The 15000-nt window shown below is 41.0% G+C and overlaps 1 protein-coding gene across 1 annotated transcript in view; it reads left to right on the top strand.

Moving 5' to 3' along the window:
• Positions 1-15000, top strand: part of tcf4 (transcription factor 4) — a 252910-nt gene that overhangs the window by 235599 nt on the left and 2311 nt on the right. Inside the window, 3 exon segments of the mRNA XM_078288401.1 lie at positions 7408-7561; positions 10181-10410; positions 12291-12438. Coding sequence (XP_078144527.1) covers positions 7408-7561; positions 10181-10410; positions 12291-12438 — 532 coding nt within the window.

Below are 15000 nucleotides of genomic sequence, written 5' to 3'. Positions count from 1 at the left end.
AAACACATCGACAGAAAGAGCATCTATCTGTCAAAACAATAGAAGAAGAAATAGAAGACGAACAAGAAGCAGAAGAGGAAGGAAGGGAAAAAAAGTAGGAAGAGGAAGAAAAATAAGAGGAAGGAGAAGTAAAACATGAAGATGATGAAGAGGGAGGGAAAAGTGAAGATGAAGATGAAGAAGACAAAGAGGAAGGAGAAGAGGAAGAAAAAGAAGATTAGGAAGAAGAAGAAGATAATGAAAATAAAGAGGAAGAAGAAGAAAAGGAAGGTAATCACGAAGACGAAAAAGATGCAGAAGAAAAAGAAGATGAAGTAGCTACAGAAGAAGAAGATGATGAAGAAGAAATTGAACAAAATCAAGATACAAGAAAGAAAATGTTGAATATCACAGCAGCAGTACATTAAATAAATCTAGACGATCAGGTCAGGACGCAACACACACACACACACACACACACACACACACACACACATCTAAACCCCTTGAATCAGGGGCATATTTAACATTTGAACATCTAAATGATAATCTATAATAATAACAACAGCAACAACAGCAATAATGATAATAATAATAATAATAATAATAATAATAATAATGACAACAGAAATATTGTTTTTTGCTACATTAGATAATAAACATTGACAGAAAAGGTGAACGGGACAAAGAGCATCTATCTGACAAAACAATAGAAGAAGAAAAGTAAAAGAAGAAGATGAATAGGAAGGGAAAAAGATGAAGAGAAAGAAAAACAAGAGAAAAAGAGAAAGGAGATAATAAAAGAACATGAAGAAAAAGATGATGAAGAGGAACAATGAGATAAGAAGAAGAAGATGAAGAGGAAGAAAAAGATGAAAAGTGGAAGATGCAAAAGAAGAGGGAGAAGAAAAAAGAAGTTAATGAAAACAGGTAGAGGGAGAAGATAAAGAAAAAGATGAGGAAGAAGAAAACAAAGAAGATAACGAGAACAGAGGAAGAGGAAGAGAAGAGGACGATGGAGAGGGAGATGAAGAGGAAGTAAAAGATAATGAAAACAAAAAGGAAGATGAAGAGGAAGGAAATGGAACATGGTGAAGAGGAAGAAAAAGATACTGAAGAAGAAAAAAGGAAGAAGATGAAGAGGAATAGAATGGAAAAAGATGAAGAGGAAAAAAGACAAAGAAGATGAAAAAGATGAAGACAATGAAAAAGATGAAGACAATGAAAAAGATAAAGTATAGGTGCAGAAGAAGAAGATGAAAAGGAAGAGGAAGAAAAAGAAGATACTGAAGAAAATGAAAAAGAGAGAGGAAGAAAAGACAAAGAAGACAAAGATGAGACGAAAAAGATGAAGTACAGGTGTAGAAGAAGATGAAAAAGAAGAAGATGAAAAAGATGCAGAAGAAGAAGATGAAAAGGAAGAGGAAGAAAAAGAAGATACTGAAGAGAATGAAAAAGAGAGAGGAATAAAAGACAAAGAAGACAAAGATGAGACGAAAAAGATGAAGTATGGGTGTAGAAGAAGATGAAAAAGATGCAGAAGAAGAAGAAGAAGAAGATACTGAAGAAAATGAAAAAGACAGAGGAAGAAAAGACAAAGAAGACAAAGATGAGACGAAAAAGATGAAGTATGGGTGTAGAAGAAGATGAAAAAGATGTAGAAGAAGAAGAAGAAGAAGAAGAAGAAGAAGAAGAAGAAACTGTCAGAATAAGAATCAGAACAATCTGAACAAAATCAAGATACGAGAAGGAAAATCAGCAGATGAAATAAAACCGCCGAGGCCTCGTTTCCATTTAAGTCGACTTCCACGGCTTCCGAGCGAGCGCCGCGCCTCGCCGCGCCGCGCCACACGCAGTTTGTGTTTGGCGAGCGGCGGGCGAGAAGCGTCCGAGCGCTAACGATTTAACGACCGGCGTAAATATATTTGCGATATGAATATGTAGGAGGAAATTGTATGTGACCGCCGCTGTGAGGCAAATTAGCCCCGAGACGCTTTAAAGTCTGAAAATGACTTTCCTGGCAGCGAGTCGCACCCGGCGCCGACCGGAGCCAAGTGTGTAATGAGGTGTTGAGAGCTGTAAAGAGAGAGCGTGCACGGATTACACACACACACACACACACACACACACACTTGTGCACACACAAAGACACACGCACACACACACAGAGAAGAAGAAGAAGAAGAAGTTCCTTTCCACGCACGCTCTCATACACAACATCCATTCATACGCAAACACTCACAGACTTGCACCCACACGCACGACACACACACACACCAATTTGTGCACACACACACACCAATTTGTGCACACACACACACCAATTTGTGCACACACACACACACACACACACACATTTGCACACACATACATCGACAAGAATTGCTCAGCTTTACACATGCACACGCGTATATAGAAAACTATCACACAAACACACACGTTCACACACATAGACTTTCACAGCTGCAATCACACACACACACTACACACACTGCACACACACACACACACACACACACACACACACAGCAAGGGGTGTATAGCTGCAGTCATTTGCAGGGTAGAGGCTGTAAATAATGGGTATTAAACTGCTGTTGGCAGAGTCAGATACAGTGACAAAGCGGTGGCTTTACTCTCTCTCTCTCTATGTCTCTCTCTCTTTCTCTCTATGTCTCTCTATCTCTCTCTATGTCTCTCTCTCTCTCTCTATGTCTCTCTCTATGTCTCTCTCTCTTTCTCTCTATGTCATTCTCTCTCTGTCTCTCTGTCTCTCTCTCTCTGTCTCTGTCTCTCTCTCTCTACGTCTCTCTCTCTCTCTCTCTCTCTCTTTCTCTCTCTCTCTCTTACTTTTGGTTTTAAACACACACACACACACTGTCTAGGGTTAAGTGGTATGCATTAACAGTGAATATTAAACACTAATTCCAGCCTGTAATTAAAGTAATAGTTCCTGAAGGAAAGGCACTTTGTCCAGAAACTTCTCCTTGTTGTTTCACTACAGTGGCATGAAGTAAGTTTTGTGTTTACATTTCACAAAGTCACACTCACACTGTCAAACTCTTCCATCCAAACGGAAATAGTGAAATGTGAAAATCACCACATATTCCAAACCGCACTCTCGTTAATAAGAACTCTTTTTTGTCACAGTGAAATGATATTATGTGATGTATTCATTTAATTATGCACAGGAAGTATTCAAAACCACACTCTCTTCAATGAAAACTTCATTTTACAATATGTGGTGAACGTAACCACGATATTAATTCAATTACACCCCTGAGATTGAGTATTTAATTCTCATTATTACTGCATATACCACAACCCCAGGCAGTTGTGTGTGTGTGTGTGTGTGTGTGTGTGTGTGTGTGTGTGTGTGTGTTAAAAACAAATAGAGAAAGAGACATTTCAGTTTGTTACTTACCCAACACCTCATTTTATTTGTCCCAAAATTAGAAAGTGTTTTGTTAACATTTGTTGTTTGTTTTCTTAAAAAATAATTACTTAATTACTTAATTACATAATGAAACTCTAGTGAAGTTATTCTTAATTTACCTTAATTTTTAAATATTGGCTAATGAATTTCAGGTAGCAATTCTTTTACATGAACAGTAGAATAAACTTCAATTCCTAGATCACCAACATTACAGCCAGTAGTGAGGAGGTCAAAGGTCAGAGGTCACAGCATCCTGACAATACAGCAAATACTCCTGTGTCCTTGGAGTGATCATTTATAAGGAAGGAAATAAGAGATGAAGAGAGGAAGTTAATGATTTCTTTTTTTTTATTTCAAACTGTTATAAACAGTTTACATTTATATTTTAATCATTTAGCTGACACCAGGCAACATGCAGGTTTCAGAAAGACAAATTAAAGACTTTTAAAAGAATTTTTACTGTTACCTGGAATTGAATTTAAGAACCAAAATAAAGAACCAAAGATGTCAAAACCAGCCTATTTTCAACTGACATAGTTAATGAAAGTTGTGAAATTATGAATGGGCTGAATAAGAAAAAGGATAAAGGGAAATTTATTGTTAAGAGACATGAAGTCTGATTGTGTTTAATAAAGCAGACAGAAGGCAGATTGTTCTACTGAATCTGATCTGGATTCATAAGAGTGAACCAAGAAAAGTGAACAAAGAAAAGTGACATTACATGGAAAAATAAGTCTATCTAATAAGAATATCTGCATTTGAAGCATTGTAATACTTTTTAAGGCCTTAAATTTATAAAATAAATATAAGATAAATAATTTTAAGACTTTTTCAGACTTTAAAGGGCCTGATGATACCCTGTATGAATCTTTTTTTTTTTCCTCAAAATTTGGATTCATTCTCTTCAAGTGTTATTTGTGTCTGGCTGTCTGGTCTCAGTTTGCCATTCAGAAGCACAAAGTCCGTTTTCACAGTTTTAGGTCTATTTAAATCCTGCTATTTAGGCATAAACAAGCAGCGATTGTATGGAAAGAGACAGGGGGCAGGACACAGTCCACACACACACACACACACAAACACACACACACATACACACACAAACAAAACACAGGCCCTCACTCAAAGCTGCACACAAAATGCCTTCAGTCAGGCAGACAGAGATTCAAAATGGCCGACAGTTGGATGTCTCTCTCTCTGTGTGTGTGTGTGTGTGTGTGTGTGTGTGTGTGTGTGTGTGTGTGTGGGAACAGAGCGGAGTGTTTTGTGTTGAGAAGTTGGCAGCATCCCAGTGACGGATCCATACAGACCGTCAAATAAAGACTTCTCTGTTCTTCTGGGGGGAGAAAGAGAGAGAGAGGGAGGTGGTGGAGAGACAATGGGAGAGACAGAGATAGACAGAGAGAGAGAGAGAAAGAGAAAGAGAGGGGGGGGGGGTACAGAGGCTTTGCAGTTGCATCACAAATTGCCATTGAAGAATTATGTGTTGAAATAAAGTGTAAATCTGTATCAGGCAGCTAGAAGCAGAGAGCAGCTGAGTCAGCTTGTTGTGGTGTGGCTGTAGATCCATTCAGTAACGTTCTCAGTAAAAGTGAATAGTGTGATAAGGTGGATTTGGTTACTGTGACACAGTAAACTGTCTTGTCTTTAGAGTTGTAGCTTGAGAAGAGTCAGCTCAGTTAACCTGAACAAACTGTTAGCTAGCTAACTAGCAGCATTTCATCATGGCAATGAAGCAGCAGGAGAGTTGAGGTTGGACGGTATGAAAGGAGAGAGGAGGAATAGAAAGCAGATTAAGTTTTTATGCATTCATACATACAGACATACACACATATATATAGTACTATATAACATTTCTCAGAGGCAGAGCTGCTCCACAGACAGAAATAATCCCATTGGCTGAGTTAAACCTCAGTGGGCGGAGCCAAAGAACTACAGTGTTTTGTAGCACAAGCTAGCTAACTGGAAAACTTGAAAGGCACATCAGGAACTGTGGTCAGATATAAATGGCAATGATTCATTCCTTCATGACCATGTCATTCATGATGTTGGAAGTTCAGCAGCTAACTAACTAGCTTACCTAGATAGCTTTAGGCTAGTCTGGCTAGTTTGAACTTGGAAGGTCGGTTAGCTAACTAGCTAACCTATTTAACTCGACTAGATTGTATTTTTTCAGTTAGCAGAGCGCTATAGGCTTCATAATATTAGCTTCCTCCTCTCTTACCTCTTGCCTTTCTCGCTGGGCTTCAGTCTAATGTTACTCAGCCATGAAATCTGCGGTTCTTTAGCTCCGCCCACTGAGGTTTAACTCAACCAATGAGATTATTTCTTCCTCCAGAGCAGCTCTGCCTCTCAGACATGTTTGTACAACTAAAACTGCAATCTGCATAAAGAGCAGCGGAGGTGAGAGTGTATTCAATACCCTTGTTTGTGTGTGTGAGTGTGTGCAAGGCGGTGTGTGTGTGTGTGTGTTACTGTAAATGTGCTTTTTCAGACACACACATGTCCTCAAACATACAGACAGACAGTCACACGTGTACATAAGCATTATCCCCATTCATTTGGGGGTTAAACTCTTGTTTGTCTTTCATTTCCAGTCATATTTTTCAGCTCTCTGATGACTCATGAGATAAAATCTGTTTTGCATGAGTAGAATAGACGAACACTGGCACACACATGTTCCACTAAACCACACACTGGCCTTAAATCAGCCACCAGTGGCCAAGATAAAGCAGCAGAATAGGTTCAGCCCATGGTCACTCGCTACTAGCTTCAGCATTCACACTCAGCCTGGCTGGAAACAAAATCCCTCCACTCACTACTGTCTTATCTGGTCCAGGATCCAATTTACATGGTGAAGTGGAGGATATTTCATCTAAGGAGGGAACCATGTATACCACACAGCATCAGCCAAGCTATCCTCACATCTCTAAACTCAATCTGCAGGGACTCAACCATATCATCCAGGTTACAGCGCCACAGTAACCAACGCTCACTGGTAGGAACTTAACGTTCAGGATTTCGAGTCGAGGATATTTCACCTAAGGAGGGACACACTCTTTATACATTTATTCTCTTTATTCTGTTGTGATTCCAGTCAAATTAAGACTGTAATAAGATAAAAAACAGGAAGTGGGTATACTGAAGAATGCTTGAGCAACATCTTCGTCTCCGACGCACCGGATTGAATTTCCCTAGCTCACGATTCTCCTTTTAAACGCAGTAATTAGGTGAGAGTCTCTCATTATGACCGGAATAAGAGTGAGTAAGGTAAAGTACAGTGAACTGGATCTCTTGCTCAACGTCTTCATCTCTGAACTGAACTGAGCCCTCAGTCGTGGATCTAGTGCTGAAACACCCACCTCCAGATGGACTGGATGTCATTTAAGGAGCTGATACTGATGTGACCTGGGAGGAGAATGGAGAGATGATGAGAGGAACTGAGATGTGACGGGGGGAATGATTTGTGACATAAACAAACGGGGAGCACAACGTCGACAATAGCTATTTTACTCCGCAGCCACTCACTAGTTTTCAGTTCTGATTTTATGACTGGAATAATGATTGTGCAACATCCTCGTCTCTGACATGGCGGACTGGACTCGGGAAGCCCTGGGTCTCGGCTGGAGGCTGAGTCTGAGTCTGGATGGGGAGCTGGTGGGACGTTAAAGACGAGCAAACTGGGACGCATAGTTTGTTTTATTTATTTAATACAATTTATTTTATTTTATATTAAAAACGACTTCTTCCCTTTATTTTCTAGTGTTTTTCCCTTCCTGAATACCAACAGAGAGCAAAAGAAAGAAAGTCCCTTTTTTTTCCAACCTTTATTTAAGCTTAGCTTAGCGTTAGTTACACACATTCACACCATCGCCACACAAAGGGCAGCTGAATCCAAACAATACTGTATTTATCTGTTTGGTGATGCAAACCTTTTAACCCCTCTTCTCCCTCTTCTCTCCTCTCTCCCTCTCCCCGCACTCCCTGTCCTCCTCCAGCTCTGTCAGGAGGCCTCCAAGGCCAGAGCGCCTCCTCTGTGAGCTCTGAGATCAAGTCTGAGGACGAAGGAGACGAGAACCTGCTGCAGGACGCGAAGGGCATGGAGCCCAAGAAGGAGGAGGCCGACGCCAAGGAGCTCAAAGCTATTGACAGGTCAGATCTAGGTAACCCCGCCCCCCTCAGACGCTCGCTTCAACCAAACACCTCGGCTGGGCTGCGCCACGCCATTTCCCAAAATGCTTTATGCTCAGAGAAGTTCCTTGTTCCACATCTCATTGATAAATCTCTCCGCAAGACAGAAACTATTCCAAATTTGATACTTGATTGATCCTCATGTGAAGAAATTGATACTTAAGTAGTTCTTGGAGTTGAGAAGTGAGAATCTGTAACTTTCTTCTCAATCACAAGGCGGGACCTACCATAAAATTGTGATGATTCAGCATCTTTTTGGGAAGGAACAGGATATTTTGCAGAGATCCGGAGAGATCTGGAAAGAGAGATTGACAGGAACGATGGGAGAGGGATAACGAGGGAAAACACAGCCGCCACAGTCCGTTTAGCAAGTCTCTTAAAAACCACAAATAAAACAAATCAATGCTTTCACGGAGATCAATCATCCTGGCAGTCAGTAAAATGACATGCTTTGTAGTTATTGGAGAGATAAAAGGAGACAAGGAACGACTCTGAGCTGTGAGCAGTTTGGGAACCCAGCCTCTGGACTTTGATGAAGCGACCGAGTGTGATGAGAAGCAGCTAAATAAACAACAGGAAGAAATGACAGTGCAGAGACCCGCTGTGCACCGAGCCTCCGTGTCCACCGGGCGCTGAGAGGCCCCCGGTGGACACGCGGGACACGGGTCCTGCTGGTCCTGCCGGTCCTGCCTGGCTGGACGGTCTCTCTCCACGGTCTTGAGCCTGGCTTTAGCTGTTTCTCACACAGCAGAGTAGAGTAGAGTAGAGTAGAGTAGAGCCCACTTCAACATTCACAAACAAGCCGCTACGCATTCAGGGCGGGAAATAAACATTTACATTGTGGTTTAGTGGATTTTAACAGCGGCCCAGACAACCAGCCACAGCTAAAATTAACATATATATCATTATTGTCAGCTAGAAACCACATATCTGCAAAGAAAAACATGTTTTTTTTAGGTAGTAGAGTGCTTATTTTATGATAAATGCACAAATTCAGTAGGTTTTTAATAGGGCTGAACGATTCTGAAAAAATATCTAATTGCGATTATTTTGACTGAAATTGCAATTGCGATATGATTTGCGATATTAGAGGGAATGATAATTTTTACATCATTATTCTCATTTTCATTGAAAAACGTATTAAAATGATTATGGTGTGATTTTTGCGGGGATCTGTACCAAACAAAGATGTTTTCTTAAGTCTGTAGAATATGATGTGTAGGCCAGGACATCTCTGCAGCACGACAATATTTCATTTAAAATGGTATTTTGACACACATTTCACCTTTAACAAATATTGCGCCTCCTGCAATTTGAAAATTGCAGTAGGCCATATTGCGATTTCGATAAAATTTTGATTAATTGTTCAGCCCTAGTTTTTAACTTGTTTCATTGGCCCAAAGGCCGCGAAACTCACTCAACACTTACATGACAATATCAGCTTAAAATTCAAGTAAGTAAAAACACCAAAATTCAAAAGTTATTTTTATCGATTCGGATGTCTGGGTCAGCTGAAATGTAATTAAGTAGTAGTTAATTTCCCGTCCTGAGTGCCGCTGTGCAGCTCTCGCTCCTCCCAGGAGAAACAAACTGTGTTTCTAGTTTCCACCTGGAGGAAGTCCCAAATATCAGGAACATTTGGATCCCAAACCCCAAAGATCTGAACATGATGGTGGCGGCGGTGATGATGATGATGATGATGATGATGCTGATGATGAAAATGATGACTTTGATGATGATAGTGGTGGTAATGATATCATTGATATCACCACTGTGAAAATTGACAAACTTGTTAAGTTATTTTCTCTTGTATCAAGACTTATCAAGCTTACTAAAGTGTTTTTTTTTTTTTTTGTGAAATAATTTTACTGCACTGGCAGATAATTTCACCGTTTCAACAAATTTGACTTTTTTTTTTTTTTTTTCAGGACATTTTCTTGGTAAAAGTGAAATTGTCTTGGAGAAAGTTTCTTGTTTCCAGATTTTCTTCATTGTTTTATGATGATTTCTTGAAGTGAAATTTACTGAAAGCAGCAGATTATCTGCCAGTGCAGTGAGAGAATTTGACTAAAAATATCATGAAATAAGCTGATAGGTCTGGAGGCAAGATAAAATCACTGGACAGCTCGTCTTTTTTTGCAGTATTGATCATTTGGAAAACGACAGCAAAATGAACCAGGTCTGTCATCTCAAAGAGACAACCTGGTAAAATAAAGGTTAAATCAAGTTAATTAACAGTCAGGTTGCTTTAGCTGCTGATACTTGATCCTGATACTTTGGTATATTTTGTTAAATCGGTGAATCCTGCTTGTAAAAGTCAGCATGTACTTATACAGCTATGTATGAAAACAAGCCTGTATACACACAGAGATACTAACTGAACCTTCATCCTCAAATCCTACTCCTCCTCCTCCTCCTCCCCTTCCTCCTCCTCTTCCTCCTCTTTCTTGCTGCTCCTCCTCCCACTTCTCCTCCTCTTCATCCTACTGCTGTTACCTCTCCTCTTCCATCCCTCTACTTTTTGTTCCCTCTCCTCCTCCTCCTCCTCCTCCTCCTCCTCCTCTTCATTGGTCACCGTAGCAACAACGATGACGAAGACCTGTCTCCAGAGCAGAAGATGGAGAGGGAGAAGGAAAGGAGGATGGCCAACAACGCCCGCGAGCGCCTGCGCGTTCGCGACATCAACGAAGCGTTTAAGGAGCTGGGCAGGATGGTCCAGCTCCACCTGAAGAGCGACAAGCCTCAGACCAAGTTACTGATCCTGCACCAGGCTGTGGCCGTCATCCTGAGTCTGGAGCAGCAAGTTAGAGGTCAGTAAATTAAATTAAAATGATGATTTTTACCTAGCTAGTCGCACCTACTGTAGTTCCTGGTCCTCCAGAAGGCTGTTTCCGCCATCTTGAGTCTGGAGCAGCAAGACAGGTAAAAATCATCATTTTAATTGAATTTACAGGTAAAACTAACCTCTGTCTTGTTGCTCCACACTCAAGATGGCGGCCACAGCCTGCTGGAGGATCAGTAACTAGGTGTGACCAGCTAGGGATAAATTATTTTTCACCTTATAATACAAGCAATACAAGCCTAGCTATTGATGCCAAGTTACTGACTCTGCACCAGTCTTTTATCCTGAGTCTGGTTTCAACAAGTTAGAGTTAAGCTTTGAAGCAAATTGAATTAAAATGATGTTTCACTTTAATATAAAGCAGTAGAAGCCTAGCTAGTGACTCCAAGTTACTGATTCTGCACCAGACTGTCGCTTTTATCCTGAGTCTGGTTTCAACAAGTGACAGGTTAATTCAGTCAAGTCAGAGCAGGTTTACCTCGCTAGTCACACCTAGGTACTGAGTCTTACTGTTAGCTTAGAGTGTCATTGACGCTGATATATAACGATATAAAGCTAGCAACTCACACCAAGATCCTGCACCAGACTGTGGCTGTCATCCTGAGTCTGCAGCAATGGGATTTTACTGTGGAAACCTTGTGCCTCCGAATTCTTCATGTTTTAATGTTTGTTTTTTTTCCCCATGTTTTAACTTATATTGCAGGATTACATGTTCCTCTATAGGGTGAAAGTCTACAGTCCCATGGGCTTTTGAAATCCTTTCAAACCCTGTTGGATAAAACCCAAACATGCACAGCTGTCAAGCTGAATAGCTGATGCAACATTATGAACCCAGATACTGACCTGGGGCCAGTTTGAAGAGGTCTGGAGCTGGAGGTCACTGTAGTTCTACTGCCACAATTTAACTATTATTTACTGTTAAACACCTGACTATTACTGTAGGATAAGCCAGAGGTTAGTGCAGCCAAGTCATTTAATATTATAACAATATAAATTTAGCTCATCAGACCAAGTTACTGATCCTGTGTTTTACCATGAGGGTTATACTGAGCTTTTAGAGGTTAGAAGCTGCTTTTGCTGTAAAATTATGTTAAATTTAACAGCAATATAAACTGGTCAGGCTAATTTAACGCACCAAGCAGCGACTCTCATCCTGTTAATAACATGCTACTAACATGTTACAACATAATAGCAACATAAAATATAATATAGATGATATTAGATGAGGTTAATAATAATAATCGCCAAGTTGGTCCTGCAGCAGGTTGTGGCTGTTAGACCAAGTTAATATCACAATTAATATCACTGTTAATTGAATTGAAACCGCCCATGTATCAGCATATGCAGTGTTGTCTAAGATCCAGAAGAGGGCAGTGCCACCTGTTGATTTGTATTGAACCAGCCTCAGGTTATCAGTTCAGTCTGATTGGTGCTTTATTGATCCTGCAGAGGGAAATCCCTTAAACTGTGAAACATCACAAGAGAAGAGAAAACACGAGACGAAACCAGACAGACAAGAAAAATGAAGAAACAGTCGGTAACATGCAGAGTTACCGACTGTTTTCCTTAGATGGTTTCAGTTCGCTCTGAATAACGGCTTCTGTTCCTCTCTGTCTCTCTCACTTGTTTATGTTTGCTTTGTGTTTGGTTATGCGGGAACTCCACTGTGTGTGTGTGTGTGTGTGTGTGTGTGTGTGTGTGTGTGTGTGTGCATGCTTCCCCTTGTGTCTGTGTATCCGTGTTTGCATGTGTGTGTGAATGCATGCTTCCTTGTATGTGTGTGTGTGTGTGTGTGTGTGTGTGTGCGTGTGTGTGTGTGTGGTTGCATTCCCCTGTTTTCCCGTCCAGAGCGGAACCTGAACCCCAAGGCGGCCTGTCTGAAGCGTCGCGAGGAGGAGAAGGTTACCGTGACGTCAGATGGAACTCCTCTCTCATTGGCCGCCGCCCACCACGCCGCCGCCGCCATGGGCGACGGGCCGAACCCCATGGGACAAATGTAAAATGCAACAACATCTCCTCCCCTAAATGGTCAGAAGATTTCACTTATAAACTAATCTGCTGTTGTACCATCTGTACCGCCCGTTACCTCCAATGATTAAGATAATTCACCGCCCCCCCCCCCCCCCCCATCAGCCCTCGTTAACTCAAATTGATCAGCAACCAATCAGGAGCCGGTGATTCGATGAGCCTCCGTTAACACCCCCCCCCTCCAAAAGAATTACACATCAATCAGTGACTTCAATCAATCATTTCAATCATCTGTTCAATCAGTTCTAAGGCAATCAAAAAAACGCCTTCCATGAAAATGAATTGAGCTAAATACATATTTTATTTTATTTTTACATTTTGGCTTCAAATTAATAAAATGAAAAAGAAAATTCCTGTTTTTCAGGGAAAGAAGTTATCAGTTGGCCATGCTGAATTTGCGTACAATTGATTTTTCCACATTTGGTTTCAAATACAAAGATCCATGTTGTTTAAAAAAAAAAGACTAAATTTAAGTCTATTCAAGTGTGGAATTTGGGTGAAATTTCCCCCATAAAATATTACTGGTATCACATTGTATTGTAAATATTATTGGATGAATCATAAGATATTAAGTATATTTTGATGCAAAGTGATTAAAAATTAAAAATTAAATTGACTGAAAAAAAAAATATATATTATCGCAAAACTGGCACAACTGATAACATTGGGGCTGACAAGCAAAAGAAGCCATAATGTAATTCTCTCTATCATGGGTACATCCTAACAACAGATTGGCAGTAAGTGTGCTTTTAATGTGTGTGTGTGTGTGTGTGTGTGTGTGTAGGTGTGTCACTGAATGTGTGTGTTTTCACAGTTTTGTTTTCTGTTAAAATAGTCATACTAGCACATGTTGTCACATGTTGTGGTTGTGTTTTGTCAGTGTGTGTCTTCAGATCTCACTGTGTGATGTGACTGTGTTGTCGTTCCTCTCCTGCGTTACCTTGACGATGTGCCAAAGGTTTGAGACGAACACAAAGCAGTCGTCACGTCAACTCAGTGTTTTCTAGAAGGACGCAGTGTGTGTGTGTGTGTGTGTGTATCAAGACATTTTGTGAAATGAGCACAAACTCAAACAAATAATGTGAAGATTACGTCTCTCCATCAAGAAAGGATTATGTGACGACAGTATGAACTGAACACTGTTTTCACTTGTTTGTCACATGAAAAGCAACGGTTAGGTTTAGGCTGGTAAAACAACTTTGGTTAAGGTTAGGGTAACATTTTGGTCACGGTTAAATAAGAAAAACTTACAAACTTCCCTCACAGTAAAAAACTGTTAGAAGGGTTTTAGAACTGTTTGCTGATCTAAATACGATACAGGAAACCAGGGCTTTTTACAACTTTTTATAAAATTCAGTAAACAAATGCTGAAAGGAACATTAATATTTCACTCATGAATGACATTAAGTGAAGCTGTAGCCGTTTCCTAGCCTGGTAAGACCATCCTGATCACGTGACCTCACATTCTGTTTCGCTCCACGGATCAGTCTGGACTTCTGGCGGCCCACATCGATTTCCTGACATTACAATGTCACCGGGCCAATCAGGGACTGCGTCGTAGTCGATGACGTAACCGGGCCAATCAGGGACTGCGTCGTAGTCGATGACGTAACCGGGCCAATCAGGGACTGCGTCGTAGTCGATGACGTAACCGGGCCAATCAGGGACTGCGTCGTAGTTGATGACGTGAAATACAGGCCGCCGCCGGCAAAACAGTAACGGCGTCTCCCGAAGCGACGAGCGGTAACGTTAACGTTAGTAGAGTAAACACAGCCATAAGAGCAGTTATTGCAGAAATAGACTCAATAACAACAATTAAACAAGAACAAGAGTACGCACTAGCGGGGTTTCTCGGCGGAAAAGACGTTTTCGCCGTTCTTCCGACTGGATTTGAATTTGGATTCGCTGATTGGCTGAAGGAGTTTGTCTGTCAAGGTGAGTACTCCCGCCCACTGAAATCGATGTGGGCGGCAGGAAGTCCAGACTGATCCGTGGAGCGAAACAGAATGTGAGGTCACGTGATCAGGATGGTCTTACCAGGCTAGCCGTTTCCTGCAGCTTGTTCATTTCATGATCACAAAGAAATGAATTAGCTACCATGAGCAGCTGGGATACTTATACACAAGTTTTGTTTGAAGATGAAAGCATTGCTTAATGATTTTGGGCAGCATTTTGTCCTTATTTGATGGTTTACAGTGGAGAGAGACAGGTACCGGCTCAACTCGACTCTACTCGCCTTTTTTGGTTTTCCATTGGGCAAGTACCAGGTACCAGGTACCATATCACCAGGTACCAGGTATCATATTACCTGGTACCTGGTACTTTTTTTGGCAGCACCTCCGTCGAGGTTCCACGCGAGCTGAGGCGATACCAAAAGGTGACGTGAAAACACTGCAGACTACTGATTGGTCAGAGAGAATCGTCATCATTGCGCGAACATATGCTAACGTTAGCTACCGGGTTAGCTTACCCTCTTGCGTCGCCTTTGTAGGATTTGACATTGAGGGGGTACTATCTGCAGTGGAAAACC

The sequence above is a fragment of the Centroberyx gerrardi genome, chromosome 2 (assembly GCF_048128805.1).
Source record: "Centroberyx gerrardi isolate f3 chromosome 2, fCenGer3.hap1.cur.20231027, whole genome shotgun sequence".
Classification (NCBI taxonomy): Eukaryota; Metazoa; Chordata; class Actinopteri; order Beryciformes; family Berycidae; genus Centroberyx; species Centroberyx gerrardi.
This window is presented reverse-complemented; position numbering and strand designations above follow the sequence as displayed.